At 59.9% G+C, this 13,414-nt stretch overlaps 2 protein-coding genes across 6 annotated transcripts; both read left to right on the plus strand.

Annotated features, from left to right (window-relative positions):
- The first annotated feature begins 641 nt into the window (after window positions 1–641).
- On the plus strand, window positions 642–4,227 carry CHKB (choline kinase beta). Of its 5 annotated transcripts, none has more exons than XM_043881466.1 (11): window positions 642–1,120; window positions 1,306–1,414; window positions 1,699–1,812; window positions 2,005–2,138; window positions 2,409–2,504; window positions 2,705–2,763; window positions 2,851–2,932; window positions 3,061–3,169; window positions 3,314–3,417; window positions 3,691–3,785; window positions 3,931–4,227. In XM_043881466.1, the coding sequence occupies exons 1-11, from the start codon at window positions 897–899 to the stop codon at window positions 4,104–4,106; spliced, it is 1,302 nt and encodes a 433-aa protein (XP_043737401.1). In that variant the 5' UTR covers window positions 642–896; the 3' UTR covers window positions 4,107–4,227. The 5 variants fall into 5 exon arrangements, with proteins under 5 accessions (XP_043737401.1, XP_043737402.1, XP_043737403.1 ...); XM_043881467.1 differs by having other exon boundaries at window positions 3,691–3,772; XM_043881469.1 differs by having other exon boundaries at window positions 988–1,127; window positions 1,699–1,901; window positions 1,991–2,138.
- A 122-nt stretch (window positions 4,228–4,349) lies between these two features.
- On the plus strand, window positions 4,350–13,024 carry CPT1B (carnitine palmitoyltransferase 1B). The gene is made up of 19 exons (XM_043881465.1): window positions 4,350–4,868; window positions 5,338–5,497; window positions 5,835–5,974; window positions 6,281–6,455; window positions 6,668–6,769; window positions 6,958–7,095; window positions 7,193–7,270; window positions 8,136–8,243; window positions 8,318–8,402; window positions 9,017–9,212; window positions 9,499–9,684; window positions 9,765–9,870; window positions 9,960–10,076; window positions 10,500–10,664; window positions 10,741–10,875; window positions 10,966–11,118; window positions 11,630–11,743; window positions 12,275–12,367; window positions 12,497–13,024. The coding sequence occupies exons 2-19, from the start codon at window positions 5,357–5,359 to the stop codon at window positions 12,578–12,580; spliced, it is 2,316 nt and encodes a 771-aa protein (XP_043737400.1). The 5' UTR covers window positions 4,350–4,868; window positions 5,338–5,356; the 3' UTR covers window positions 12,581–13,024.
- The last annotated feature ends 390 nt before the right edge of the window (window positions 13,025–13,414 follow it).

Genomic DNA, 13,414 nt, shown 5'->3' on the forward strand with positions numbered 1-13,414 from the left:
CCTTGGCTTTGCTACTGCGCTGGCCTTACCAAAAGCCCGCACTACCTGGTCTAAAATAAGGCTTTTCCTACCTCATTTCTTTGTCACGATACATGCTGCGTGTTTCCTTCATATTTCCTTTCACAATGTGTAACTGTCTTGGATGTTTATTATCTGTCTCCTCCCACTGCAACTAGTATAGATGCTCCGGAGGGCAGGCATGTATCCATCCTGTATAGTTTGCTGTATCATACAGATTCAATCATATATATGATATACATATACATATTAATCATATATACATATCATATATATATCAGCAATCATATAGATTGCTACAGTTCCTGGGGTCGCAAAGAGTCAGACACCACAGAACGACCGAACTGAACTTCCTTGCCCGACTGCCCCGGGGGCCAAATGTATCCACGAAGGGCCGCCGCCGCCCACGCTGCACTGTGCGCTCCCGGACCCTGGCGAAGGCCCACCTTGCCTCACCGGAACGTAGCTGGATAGCCGCCCGGAAGACTCCGAGCCGCTCCTAGGACGCGCCACCGGCCCACGCGATTCGCCCACGTGACCCGACCGTTCACAACGCTTCTGATAGGCCCGCGCCATTTCCTGCTTCCGGGTTGCGGTCCAAACAACGGCCTATCTCTCGGGCGGCCAGGCCAAGAGAGAGACGCCATTGGCCGTCGCCCTGAGCAGGGGCGGGGCATAGCCGTCGGAACGCGCGCCCGGACCAAGGTCTCCTGGGGAGCCGAGCGGCGCCGCCGAGAGCCGAGTGGAACCTGGGGAACCCGAGTGCGACCCGAGCCGCGCAGGCTGGCCGGAAGCGGAGCCGAGCGCGGCCGGAAGGAGCCGAGCGCGCCCGAAGGGCCTGAGCGGCGACGGGGCGTTGGTCCGGCCGCGCCGGAGCCATGGCGGCCGAGGGGACCGATGTGGTCGGAGGCGGGCCTCTCGGAGGCTGCCTGACCAAGGACAGCTTGCTGCAGGCTAAGTGCCCCGACGCGGCCCCAAGCCGGCGGCGCAGCTCGGCGCGCTCACGAGACGCCGAGCGCCGCGCCCACCAGTGGTGCCGAGAGTACTTGGGCGGGGCCTGGCGCCAGGCGCGGCCGGAGGAGCTGAGGGTTGACCCCGTGAGGTGGGAGGTCAGGGGTCAGCCCCTCCTGTGCGCGGGCCGGGTCGGGCTCGGGCCCTGGGGACTCTCGGCGTTCCTGGGCCGGGGGCGGGCCGAGGGCGCGGGTCGTGGGGCGTGGGGCGCGGGGGCTAGACGCCGGGCCGGTGGAGCGGACGGCGGGATGAGCGCGCCCTGTTGTGGGTCTGCAGCGGAGGCCTCAGCAACCTGCTGTTCCGCTGTTCGCTGCCGGACCACCTGCCCAGCGTTGGCGAGGAGCCCCGGGAGGTGCTACTGCGGCTATATGGGGCCATCCTGCAGGTGAGGGGCGAGTGAGGGCCGCCGTGGCTTTGAGACCCTACGCCCAAGTCTGGCATTGGTGTGGTCCCCACTGCGCAGTGGAGGACACTAAAGTTCAGGGGCTAAGTATTTTGTCCGTTATGAAACCAATGCCTGCGCTCTGGAACGCCCCCCCCCCCCGCCCCCCGCCCCGGGCGGTGAGTCCCAGCTGTCGTGGGAGTAGCAAGGCGACCCTGTGTGTGTTAGCACCCCTTTGCCTCTGGCTCCTTGTGACTGTGGTCCCTTTACTGTCCATCTTCCTTCAGGGCGTGGACTCCTTGGTTCTTGAGAGTGTGATGTTCGCCATACTTGCAGAGCGGTCGCTGGGGCCCCAGCTCTATGGAGTCTTTCCAGAGGGCCGGCTGGAACAGTACATCCCAGTACGAGCCCGGCCCTGACCTACCCGAAGCACCTCCTTCCCCCCCCCCCACCCCCTTCCCAGTGTCTGCCTTCACATCCCTCACCCCAGGTAGGGAGTTTTCCCCAAGCCCTGACTCCCCCCACCTCCGTTCCCCCACCCTTCCCCCACCTGCCCCAGCCCCTTCACCACCCTGATAGGTTCCTGGGTGCAGAGCAGGCCACTGAAGACACATGAGCTTCGAGATCCACTGTTGTCTGCAGCCATTGCCACGAAGATGGCCAAGTTCCACGGCATGGAGATGCCTTTCACTAAGGAGCCCCACTGGCTATTTGGGACCATGGATCGGTGAGTCAGGAGCCTCCTCAGGGCTCCTGCACATGACTGAACCCCCAAGCTACCAGTCATTCCTTTGGGCTGCGACTGAATGTATCTGATGATCTGTCCTCCCCTCCAGCAGAGTGACGCCAGTGTCCCACTCTCTAGCGTGGCCTCTTATAGAACAGCCTTCCAAAGATTGCCAGACAAGCCATCCAGTGACAGAACGGGCAGGACAGCCTGGCTGAGGGGAGAAGGGAGGGATAGCACACTGAGTGTATCCTGTTATTTGGGCTTCAGGTACTTAAAGCAGATCCAGGACCTGCCCCCCACCGGCCTTCCCCAAATGAACCTGCTGGAGATGTACAGCTTGAAGGATGAGATGGGCAACCTCAGGTGGGGGCAGACGGGACAGGGTAGGGGCAGGGGTCGGGGAGGAGGCTGGACAGAAGAGCACAGGAGGTGTGGGGTGTGAGTACCTAGTGGGGTCCTCCCTGGGATTTGCTGAGGGCTGGAGTCCAGGCCTAGCCCACAAGAGTGCTTCTGACCCTCCTTTGTCACTCTGGCTCAGGACCCATGCCCCTGTTCCCCTACAGGAAGCTGCTAGACACTACCCCATCACCAGTGGTCTTTTGCCACAATGATATCCAAGAAGGTAAGAGAAGGCATCTGAGTCTCCCAGCCTCAGGTGAGGGGGGCCAGAGGACCCTGGAGTGACCAGAACCTCACCACTTTCCTCCAGGGAACATCTTACTGCTCTCAGAGCCTAAAAGCACTGACAGCCTCATGCTGGTGGACTTCGAGTACAGCAGTTACAACTACAGGTGAGGGTGAGCACGTGGCCTCCCGTGGGCCTGTTCCCACAGTGCCCTAGAAAGGCAGACCAGGTTTTTATCTCTGCATCCTAGCTGCCCAGGGTATTTGGGGCTGAGTGTCCACCTTATTCCCTCAGGGGCTTTGACATTGGGAACCATTTTTGTGAGTGGGTTTACGATTATACTCATGAGGAGTGGCCTTTCTACAAAGCACAGCCTGCAAACTACCCCACTCAGGGACAGCAGGTATGTGGGCCAGAAGCTGGGGGAGCAGGACCTGGCCTGTACAGGAGGAGGAGGGTTAAGTCTGGAAGGAATGGCGAGGAAGGGTGTTAACTGGGAAATTCTCGCCAGGCTCCCCATTTCCTGACTCTTGTCTTTTGATCTCAGCTCCATTTTATTCGCCACTACCTGGCAGAGGTAAAGAAAGACGAGACCGTCTCCCAAGAGGAGCAGAGGAAAATGGAAGCAGATTTGCTGGTGGAAGCTAATCGGTGAGGGGAGACAAGTGGCAGGGTAGAGCAGGATGCAGAGGAAAGGGAGACAGTGGCAGGTAGATACCGGGTTGCAGGTGAGGTGTCAGTGTAGATTGGGGCCAGGAAGTGAGGATGAGGTCTGAGGCTGATGGAGGACAGTTTGAGATGGGGAAGAGTCAGGACAGGGTGGGTTAGGGTGACAGGAGAAGTCAGAGCCTTGGGGCTCGGCCATCCTGGTGGCAGGGTTCAGGCAGTGCCGGGTGTGCTCTGAACGCTTCTCCTGCCCCTTAGGTATGCCCTGGCATCTCATTTCTTTTGGGGTCTCTGGTCCATTCTTCAGGCATCCATGTCCACTATAGAATTTGGTTACTTGGTAAGTAACCCAGGTACGTGCGATAGATGCAGGGAGGGAGCACATCAGGGCCTCGGGCCCTCTCGGACATCAGTGCATAGTCAGGTGGCCACGGGCAGACTGAGGGGCTGGGGGGTGCTGGGCCCAAGCATTCTCACAGTCCGGGGTTCTTTCCCTAGGAGTATGCGCAGTCTCGGTTCCAGTTCTACTTCCAGCAGAAGGGCCAGCTGACCAGCTTCCACCCCTCGTCCTGACTCCACTTCCGACTCCTTGCATTTCTCCTGGAGCCTCCAGGGCAGGACCTTGGAGGGAGGGGCACAGGGGAGGCCCTGGGGACTGGGCTGAGCCCCACTGAGACTGGGGTTAAGGAGGCTCACCTCCCCCAGACCCCAGGTTCGAGCAGGTTCCCACCGCAGGCAAGTGGGCAGAAGCCCTGGCATATGTACCATAAGACAATAAACTAGCTGCATCCCTCACACACTGTCCTAGTCGTACTTGGGTGCTGCGGAAAGTACTCACCAGGAATTGCACACAGATTGACAAAGGACCACTTCGGAGAGCCTCACTTTCCCCTCCTGAGAAGTACAGCTGTTGGGTGATCTGGGCTTGACGGTGGTCAGGGCCTGTTCTGCCAGTGGGAGCCCTCTGCACCCCCCATCCCTGACTACAGCTTAGAAGTGATAAATACCTGGGGGACTTGGGTCGGGTACTAGGGAGTAATGAGTGCAAAGAGGGCCCTGGGGCGGGGTTGCCCCACCCTGAGCACTGGCCATCAGGGAACAGAAGGCACAGCTGACACCCGGTGACCTTTTCCCTACATTCAGCTATTTTTAGTTCAAATGCCGCCCTCCTCACGTGAGCCCCGTTGGGCACCCCCAGGCTCCCAGACCTTTCAGCCATCTTCAGCTTGCAGAAACCCACTCCCTGTCTCCACTCCTGATTTTTGTTGTGAAGCGGGGTAGATTCTCATTGCCGCCCCAAATTTGTTCTCAACCCAAATTTGGGAGTGGGTGTCAGGTTCCCGGCGAGGGCGGGACTTAGGTGGCTTGCCCTGAAGGACGTGCGGACACGGGCCAGAGCAACTGGCCCCACAATCGAACAGGAGCAAACCCCGGCTGTGAGTGGAATTGGGGGCTAGCTCCAGCCGCCGACCGGGCCCAGGGCTCTGAGCTGGCGTGGGGGTGGCGGCGGGGGGTGGGGAGAAGGGGTCGGTGGAGGCTGGTGCCAGGGTCCCACGTGGCAGGGCTAGGGGTACGCACACCCCGCCTCACTCCAAACCAGACCTACTCCGCTTCCGAGGCCACTCGCCCACACCCCCGAGGCCGCCCTTCGCTGTCCTCGGGGTTTCTCAACTTTTCAAAGCCCTGACCCCCTTGCCGACCACCGCACCATTGTGCGAAAGTTCTGAGGCGGTTGGCGAGGCTGAAGGGCCTGATCTGGGACCAGGGGTTGGGGGAAACCATGACACTGCGGGGGGGCTGGCCCAGGGAGGGTGGTGGGGGCGGGCCAGGAGCGCGGACAATAGCGGGGGCGGAGCTTCGGCTCCGCGGCTGAGCCTGCCCACGCCCCCTCCTGCCGCCTCCCAGGTGCCAAGCAACCCTCAGGATGGCGGAAGCGCACCAGGCTGTGGCCTTCCAGTTCACTGTGACACCAGAGGGGGTCGACTTCCGGCTCAGTCGGGAGGTGCTGAAACACATCTACCTGTCCGGGATCAGGTCCTGGAAGAAACGCCTGATCCGCATCAAGGTGGGCACAGGTGGTCCTGGTGTCTACCTCCCAGCAGGTGCAGAATCCAGCCTTCCAGGGAAGCAGAGGCCTGGTGTCAGCTACTGCCCATTGTCAAGGTCCTCCTCCCCTACCTGGGCTGGCAGCTCTGCTGAGTGACAGGCTCCAGCCCTGCAGAACCCAGAGGGGTGCTCAAGGTGGGGAGGGGAGAGGGGAGCAGGAGGTGGTCGTGGGACACAGTAATCAGGTGCTGCAGGTGTGGGAACTTGGAGGAGGAGTAAAAGCGGGCAACGACCTCATAGGCTTCCACTCACCCCAGTCCTTCCTGCTCTGTGAGCACGCCTGTTTCTGTCCACAGAATGGCATCATCAGGGGCGTGTACCCTGGTAGCCCCACCAGCTGGCTGGTCGTGGTTATGGCAACAGTGGGTTCCTCCTACTACAACCTGGACATCTCCATGGGACTGGTCTATTATATCCAGAGATGGCTTCCTGAGGGGTAAGAAGTAAGGCCATGAGAGAGGGCTGGGTGGGCTCTGAGGCCAAGACTCCTGGGCAGGTACAGGTCAGTAGCCACTGGAGGTCACAGGGCAGCCTTCCCTGGAGACAGCCGCCATCTCAGTCCCTGCCTCTGTGAGTTCGTGTGTGATGCTCTCAGGTGCTCAGATGTGAGTATATCCAGGGAGTTTTTCTCCTTTGGTGCCTACCCCTAGATGGCTTTATATACATCAGGTCTGCAGAATCAGAATTTCCCTGAGGCTGGCCTCAAGTGGACCCCCTGCAGGCCTCTCCCCTTCTCTGACAGACGTCCCTCCCGGACCCCATACACCCGGACACTTTTCAGCATGGCCATCTTCTCCACGGGGGTCTGGATGATGGGCATCTTCTTCTTCCGCCAAACCCTGAAACTGCTTCTTTCCTACCACGGTTGGATGTTTGAGATGCACGGCCAGACCAGCCACTTGACCAGAGTCTGGGCTGTGAGTGGAAGCCGGTGGAGGGATCCAGGCATCTGGTTTGAGACCGCAGGGCCTCACTTTGGGCTCTGAGCTGGGGGGGACAACCAGACAGGCACTGGTGCCTGGCGGGGTTTGTCCCGGTTTTGAGGGTCTGGGGCAGCCCCTCCAATGTTTGCTAGTTTCCATTCTTTCCTCCAGGCTCCCCCTCAACATTCTCCACTCTGTATCCTCAGGTCTGTGTCCGCCTTCTGTCCAGCCGACGGCCCATGCTCTACAGCTTCCAGACATCTCTGCCCAAGCTGCCAGTTCCCAGTGTGCCAGCCACAGTTCATCGGGTGAGGGCCTGGATCAGGCATCCCAGTGTGCAGGGCAAGCTGTACTCAAAGAACTCATTCAAACGTGAGACTGCCCCCTACAAAGAGTCAGCCTGAGAGGGAGCAGTCAGGCTGGGCTTGGAAGAAGGTCAGGACACAGGCGGCTCCTGCTTCCTGGCCCTCACACTGATGGTGACTTGCCTGGACAGTACCTAGAATCCGTGGAACACTTGTTGGATGATGAGCAATATTATCGAATGGAGACGCTGGCCAAGGAGTTCGAGGAGAAGACTGCCCCCAGGCTGCAGAAGTACCTGGTACTCAAGTCCTGGTGGGCAACCAACTATGTGAGTTCTACCTCTTGGGCTTACCCTCACCCTCCTTGTGTCCTGGCTGTCCACACCCCACCCTCCGCCCTGACTCTAACCTCCCATCCACCCCCAGGTGAGCGACTGGTGGGAAGAGTACGTCTACCTTCGGGGCAGGAACCCCCTCATGGTCAACAGCAACTACTACGTCATGGTAAGAGTTGGAGCCACACGGGCTGGTCTGTGCTCAGCTCTGTCCTCACTCTGATCTCCGGGCAGAACCTGGAGGACGGCTCAGAGCCCTGGTGGTAGTTTCCGTGAGCAAGTGGAGGTTCTGGAGTGAGGCCTGAAGCAGAGGGAAGATGGGGGTGCGTGTCCTAGAACAGTCGTCAGGAGGCTGCTTCAGGTGATGGAAATACTAGGGATCCGGAGAACCGAGTCGACCCCGCGGCCTGATGCTGTTGCCCCCAGGGCTCCTCAGGCTCACTGCCCTGCCCAGCTCAGGCTCTGTCACTCCCTTCCTTGTTCTCTCACTGGCTTTCCAGCCTTGACTTCCCAGCTGTCCTGACACCTTACCAGGGAACTTCCCTAAGTGCGTCTTAAGTAGATCCAGAGTTGCTTCTGTTAGGGCTCAGGTCCCTACCCCAGGGGACCAGCCCTTTTCCTGCTCCCAGGCCAAGTGTGCACAGCCCAGCCACAGGCCTGCTTGCCTCTCTCCTTTCCTACTTCCAAAGCACACTGCAAGTAGGGTGCTGCCATTCCCCTCCTCCACAAAGCTATCTTTCTAGAAACCTATGTGCAACTTGTCTAGGCCAGAGGTTTTAGGCTGTTCTGTGGTGGCGGAACCTCTTCCTCAAAGAAAAATAAACAAAATGTCAACAGATACAAGGGGTTTGGAAAAGCAGCTTAGGTCGAAGCCAGGGCAGGGGGTGATAAGACCAGTCATGCGTTTCACCTCTGGTACTTGGCCTCAGAGAGTACATAGGATGCACTGGGGGAGGGGACGAGACACCCCAGACAGAGGGGCCGCTGTGCACATCTGTCACAGGCTCCCTACAGGCTCTGCTGTCTCCCTATAGGACCTAGTGCTTGTCAAGAACACAGACGTGCAGGCTGCCCGCCTGGGAAATGTTGTCCACGCCATGATCACGTACCGCCGTAAACTGGACCGTGAAGAGATCAAGCCTGTGAGTTGTGCTGGGGGTGAGGGTGTGACCAGGAGAGTGGCCTGCATCTGAGCCGTGCTTGGCCTCCCCCCCAGGTGATGGCGCTGGGCCTCGTGCCCATGTGCTCCTGGCAGATGGAGCGGATGTTCAACACCACTCGCATCCCGGGGAAGGACACAGGTATGGGGCCGCAGCCGGGCACCCATGCTGGGGTGCGGGTGGGGGCCCCTCCCTGCCAGCCACGGGCCCACCATGCCAGTGCCCTGCTGCCTGCTGCTCCCTAAGCTTCTGAGCGTCTTAGGGTCGTGAAACTGTGAAAGATAGTCAGTTTGTGGCCAATAGTAGACACCTACTGTTTGTAGGCATGATGCTACTACTGGGACCCTGAGAGACCAGGACGGAGCCCCTCCATGCAGGGGCTCCCGGTGCAGGGGAAGTCTCCTGCACAAAGAGCAACAGGAAGCCTAATGGAGCTCCTGCCTTGAGGAGCCTGTAGAGGAGGAGGGACACCCTCTTCCCTTGCCCAGGGGCACCGGAGCATCACCTGCATTTCTGGCTCTGGGGCAGCCTGTGATTTCCTAGAGCTTCAGATTTCCTCTTCTGTGAAATGCCTCATGGGACTGTGGTTGGCATTAAGTGAGAGACATGGAAGCTCTGGCTCGATGCCCAAAGGTTGGGGGAAGGCAGGCCAGGAGGAGGTCCTCGTGGCACCTGGTGTGAGGCTGGGGGCTTCTGGGGAGGTGTGTGGGGCGGGGGGCCCTGCTTCTGTCTGAGCACCCTGGCCTCTGCCACAGACGTGCTGCAGCACCTCCCGGACAGCAGGCACGTGGCCGTCTACCACAAGGGCCGCTTTTTCAAGGTGTGGCTCTACGAGGGCTCCCGCCTGCTCAAGCCTCGGGACCTGGAGATGCAGTTCCAGAGGATCCTGGACGACCCCTCCCCACCCCAGCCCGGGGAGGAGAGGCTGGCAGCCCTCACTGCAGGGGGAAGGTATAGGGGCCCAAGTTGGGGCGCCAAGAGGAGACAAGTTCGGTCCCGCATGCCACCCTGGCACTCGGGCTGGAGGCCTGACCGGGGGCGGGACATGGGCCCGGTGTCCTCTGGGTTAACTAGGACCTGCGGTCGTCAGGAACACTGATGGTAGCAACGGGGAGTTGCTGCTGTGACCTCTAACTCCTGGTGGCTGGATGGGGGTGTGCAGAGGGTGGGGACACAGGTCCTGGGAAGGGCTCTCATCCTGTAGGGGGCCCCACTCACTCTGCCCTTGTGCCCTCAGAGTGGAGTGGGCTCAGGCACGCCAGGCCTTCTTCGGCTCTGGCAAGAACAAGGCTGCCCTGGACGCCATCGAGCGCGCTGCTTTCTTCGTGGCTCTAGATGAGGAGTCTCACCACTATGACCCAGAGGACGAGGCCAGCCTCAGCCTTTACGGCAAGGCCCTACTGCATGGCAACTGCTACAACAGGTACCATGCCTCGGCTCCCCCGCGCGCGTGCCCCCGGGCTCCCCCCGCCTCCCCCTACTGCCCTTCTCCTCCCGCTGCAGGTGGTTCGACAAGTCCTTCACGCTCATCTCTTTCAAGAACGGCCAGCTTGGACTCAACACAGAGCACGCGTGGGCAGATGCCCCTATCATAGGGCACCTCTGGGAGGTAACAGGCCCTGGGAGGGGCCCTGCAGGGCAGGCTCGGGGCGGGGCGGCAGGGCAAGGATGGCCTCTCAGCCTGACCTTCCCCTCCAGTTTGTCCTGGGCACCGACTCCTTCCATCTGGGCTACGCAGAGACAGGGCACTGTCTGGGCAAGCCCAACCCTGTGCTGCCCCCCCCTCAGCGACTCGAGTGGGACATTCCAGAGCAGGTGTGCGGGCCGAGAAGGGGCAGGGGTGGGTGTGTGAGAGTGACAAGGGCCTGAGATGCCCTGCAGGCCTCCCCTTTGTCCCAGCCCCACTCTCAGGGGAAAGGTCCGAGTGTCTCTCATGGTCCAGACAGACTCCAGGGAGAACAGAGATCCCAGGACTGTCTGGGGGTTGGAGAAAGACGTGAGGTGTGAGCTCATGTCTGGGAAGCACCTGTCAGTGACCCCCTCCCCAACAGAGCCCAGCTGGGCCTCTGCGCTGATGCCCCCGGCCTGTCTGTGGCATCTCCTCCTGAGGACGTCGGGCACACTGAGGCCTGCCCAGCCTTGCCTTCCTCCGTTACTAACCCTCGGGCCTTCTGGACATGACCCTGGAGTCCTGCTGGAGAGCTCTGCCCCCAGCTGACCCCCTCCATGTCTTGGCAGTGCCAGGCGGTCATCGAGAGTTCCTACCAGGTGGCCAAGGCGCTGGCGGACGACGTGGAGCTGTACTGCTTCCAGTTCCTGCCCTTTGGCAAAGGCCTCATCAAGAAGTGCCGGACCAGCCCTGACGCCTTCGTGCAGATCGCCTTGCAGCTGGCGCACTTCCGGGTAGGAGCCCCGGGCTGCCGAGCAGGCGGGGTGGCACCCAGGTCCACCCCAAGGCTCAGCCTTCTGTGTTCCCCAGGACAGGGGCAAGTTCTGCCTGACCTATGAAGCCTCAATGACGAGAATGTTCCGGGAGGGCCGGACGGAGACTGTGCGTTCCTGCACCCGGGAGTCCACAGCCTTTGTTCAGGCCATGATGCAGGGGCACCACCTGGTAAGCTGTGGCCTTGTGCTGAGCTGACCGCATGGCCTCCTGCTGGTTCAAGGTCAGACCTACTCTTCATGATCCTACTTCTGCCCCCAGAACAAAGACCTCCAACATCTATTCCGGAAGGCTGCTGAGAAGCACCAGAATATGTACCGCCTGGCCATGACAGGGGCTGGGATTGACAGGCACCTCTTCTGCCTTTATGTGGTCTCCAAGTACTTGGGAGTTGAATCCCCTTTCCTGGCTGAGGTCAGTGTGGACGGGTGTGTCTGTGTCCTTAGGCCCGCTCTCAGTGGCTCTTCCTGCTCCATGCCCCACCCAGGCATGTGGACTGGCCCCGAGCAGCAGCCTTCCCCTTGTAGAGTGGGTGTTGGCATGAGGGGGGATGGACAGACAAACATGACATGTCAGGGGTGGCAGCAGCCATGAGGGAAGTGCAGAGGCTCAAGGGGACTGGGGTGTCTGGGTGGAGGGAGCCTTCAGTGCCCAGCCAGCCACTGAGGCCACGGGGTGGGATATGGAACAACAGCTCAGGGTGCGGTAGAGGCGGGGGTGGAACAGGCAGGTCCCGTGATGGAGGGTTTTGTGCAGATGCTGTGATGGTGAGAACAGACCAGGGGACCAGGGCCACAGTCAGGAAGGTCCTGCATCCGTGCCTTCCGCGTCCTCAGCCGGGACAGTGCCAGGCTTGAACAGGCGCTCAGCCACCACCTGTCTGCAGGTGTGCAGAGCATCTGACTGCAGGGCCTCCCTGTCACAGGTGCTCTCAGAACCCTGGCGCCTCTCCACTAGCCAGATCGCTCAATTCCAGATCCGCATGTTCGACCCAAACAAGTACCCCAAACACCTGGGTGCTGGCGGTGGCTTTGGCCCTGTAAGTGCTCTTGAAGGTGGGCAGGTGGGTGGGACCAGGGGACGGGGGTGTCATTGGAGAGTGCAGGGACTCAAGGAGGTCGGACCAGAGGCAAGAGCACAGGCCTGGACCTGCCTGGCATGGGAACAGAATGGGTACCTGTCGACCTGTTGGGAGGAGAGTGGATGGGACCTCACCCCTGTCAACACCCCCTGCTGGAGTGACCCTGCCTGGAGCTGATGTGCCCTCTGAAGGGGGCTTACAGAGAGTCCAGCTCTCCCACTGAGACTCACACAGGCTAGTTGGTCAGGGAGCTGGAGACGCCCTGGAGAGAGGTGGTGCTCTTGAGCCTCCAGAGGGAACGCAAGGTTGTGGATGGGGGTCTGGTGGGGTCTGCAACCCTGGGGCACAGAACTCCTCTGTTTTCCCATGGTTTCCTGGGGGTGGGCGCCTTCCTGTGAATCTTGTGGGCAGAGCAAGGATAACATCAGCTTGGCTTTCAGATCTTCAAGGTCAGCTCACCTCTCCTTCTTTACCCTCGCGCTGCCTCAGGTGGCAGATGATGGCTATGGCGTTTCCTACATGATCGCAGGTGAGGACACCATCTTCTTCCACGTCTCCAGCAAGTTCTCCAGCTCAGAGACGGTGAGTCTGCCCTGCTGCTACTCCGCCTGAGGAGGGTCAGCCCAGGGCATGTCAGGAAGGACCCTTGCTTCTGGGGCCAGGGGGTGGGGGGCTCGCCTGGAGGTTGGTCTGAACTCTTGACTTCCACAGAATGCCCAGCGCTTTGGGAACCAGATCCGCCAAGCTCTGCTAGACATCGCCAATCTTTTCCAAGTTCCCAAGGCTGATGGCTAAGGGCTGGAGAGATGCCAGCTGCCCTTCTATCCCCACAGAGTGGAGGAGGGGGCCTGTGGTCGGCCTGCAGGCACAGGGGTGGCAGCGCATAGGTGCCCAGGCTCCAAGAAGATCTCTGGAAACAAGTGCGCCCCCAGTTGACATTGCTCCCTGAGGGCTCAGGTGGCAGAGGTAGGGCTGGAGGGAATCTTGATTTTTTTTTTTTCTTGCTAGATGCTAATAAAGATAAGGCTGTATGGTTCTGTTTTAGCCCTTAAGTACCTGTGGGTTTTTTGGGGGATGGGGGACTAGGAGGCCCTTCCCTTGCTCCAGCTCAGGCCAGGGAGGTGGCCAGGGAAGGGCTAGGGCTGGAGACTGTGAGAGGCTTCTGATCTGCTTTAAATATGGGTCTCTGCTGTCCACACCCACATATGCACCTGGAATAAAATCTTGCTTCAGAACCTCCACCCGTTCCCTGGTGCCACTGTCTGCTGGAGCTAGGGCCCACCTGCCTCCTCTGCACCGACATGCCCTCTGCACCTCCCTGGGCGGGAGCACAGCTCTGTGGAGGCCTCGGCATAGGGAGGAGCTGCAGTCCCAGGCCTGAGTCTGGGTGCCAGGTGGTCATGTCTGTGAGAGGACACATGGGGTAACCCAGAGCAACAGGCATTCCTTCCTTCAGGTCACCTTTTTATTAAAATAATGTTACAAGTAAACAAAAAAATTAATATGAAAGTATAAGCAGGTACTCAGTTACCATTGCCACAAGCCTGAACGAATCTAGATCTCATTGCTCTGCTAGATGCTGAGAACCAAATGTGAATTAGATGCAGTCCTCGGCCTTCTCTTATTAGC

Source organism: Cervus elaphus, chromosome 22 (genome assembly GCF_910594005.1).
Source record: "Cervus elaphus chromosome 22, mCerEla1.1, whole genome shotgun sequence".
In the NCBI taxonomy this organism is placed as follows: Eukaryota; Metazoa; Chordata; class Mammalia; order Artiodactyla; family Cervidae; genus Cervus; species Cervus elaphus.

What these genes read in the sequence shown, in the direction of transcription:
- CHKB (XM_043881466.1), top strand. Translation starts at nt 897, where the DNA reads ATGGCGGCCGAGGGGACCGATGTGGTCGGAGGCGGGCCTCTCGGAGGC. An exon ending in TATATGGGGCCATCCTGCAG is followed by an intron (nt 1,415 to 1,698) that starts GTGAGGGGCGAG and finishes ATCTTCCTTCAG; the next exon opens with GGCGTGGACTCCTTGGTTCT. An exon ending in GGCTGGAACAGTACATCCCA is followed by an intron (nt 1,813 to 2,004) that starts GTACGAGCCCGG and finishes TCCTGGGTGCAG; the next exon opens with AGCAGGCCACTGAAGACACA.
- CPT1B (XM_043881465.1), top strand. Translation starts at nt 5,357, where the DNA reads ATGGCGGAAGCGCACCAGGCTGTGGCCTTCCAGTTCACTGTGACACCA. An exon ending in GCCCTCACTGCAGGGGGAAG is followed by an intron (nt 9,213 to 9,498) that starts GTATAGGGGCCC and finishes TTGTGCCCTCAG; the next exon opens with AGTGGAGTGGGCTCAGGCAC. An exon ending in AATCCCCTTTCCTGGCTGAG is followed by an intron (nt 11,119 to 11,629) that starts GTCAGTGTGGAC and finishes TCCCTGTCACAG; the next exon opens with GTGCTCTCAGAACCCTGGCG.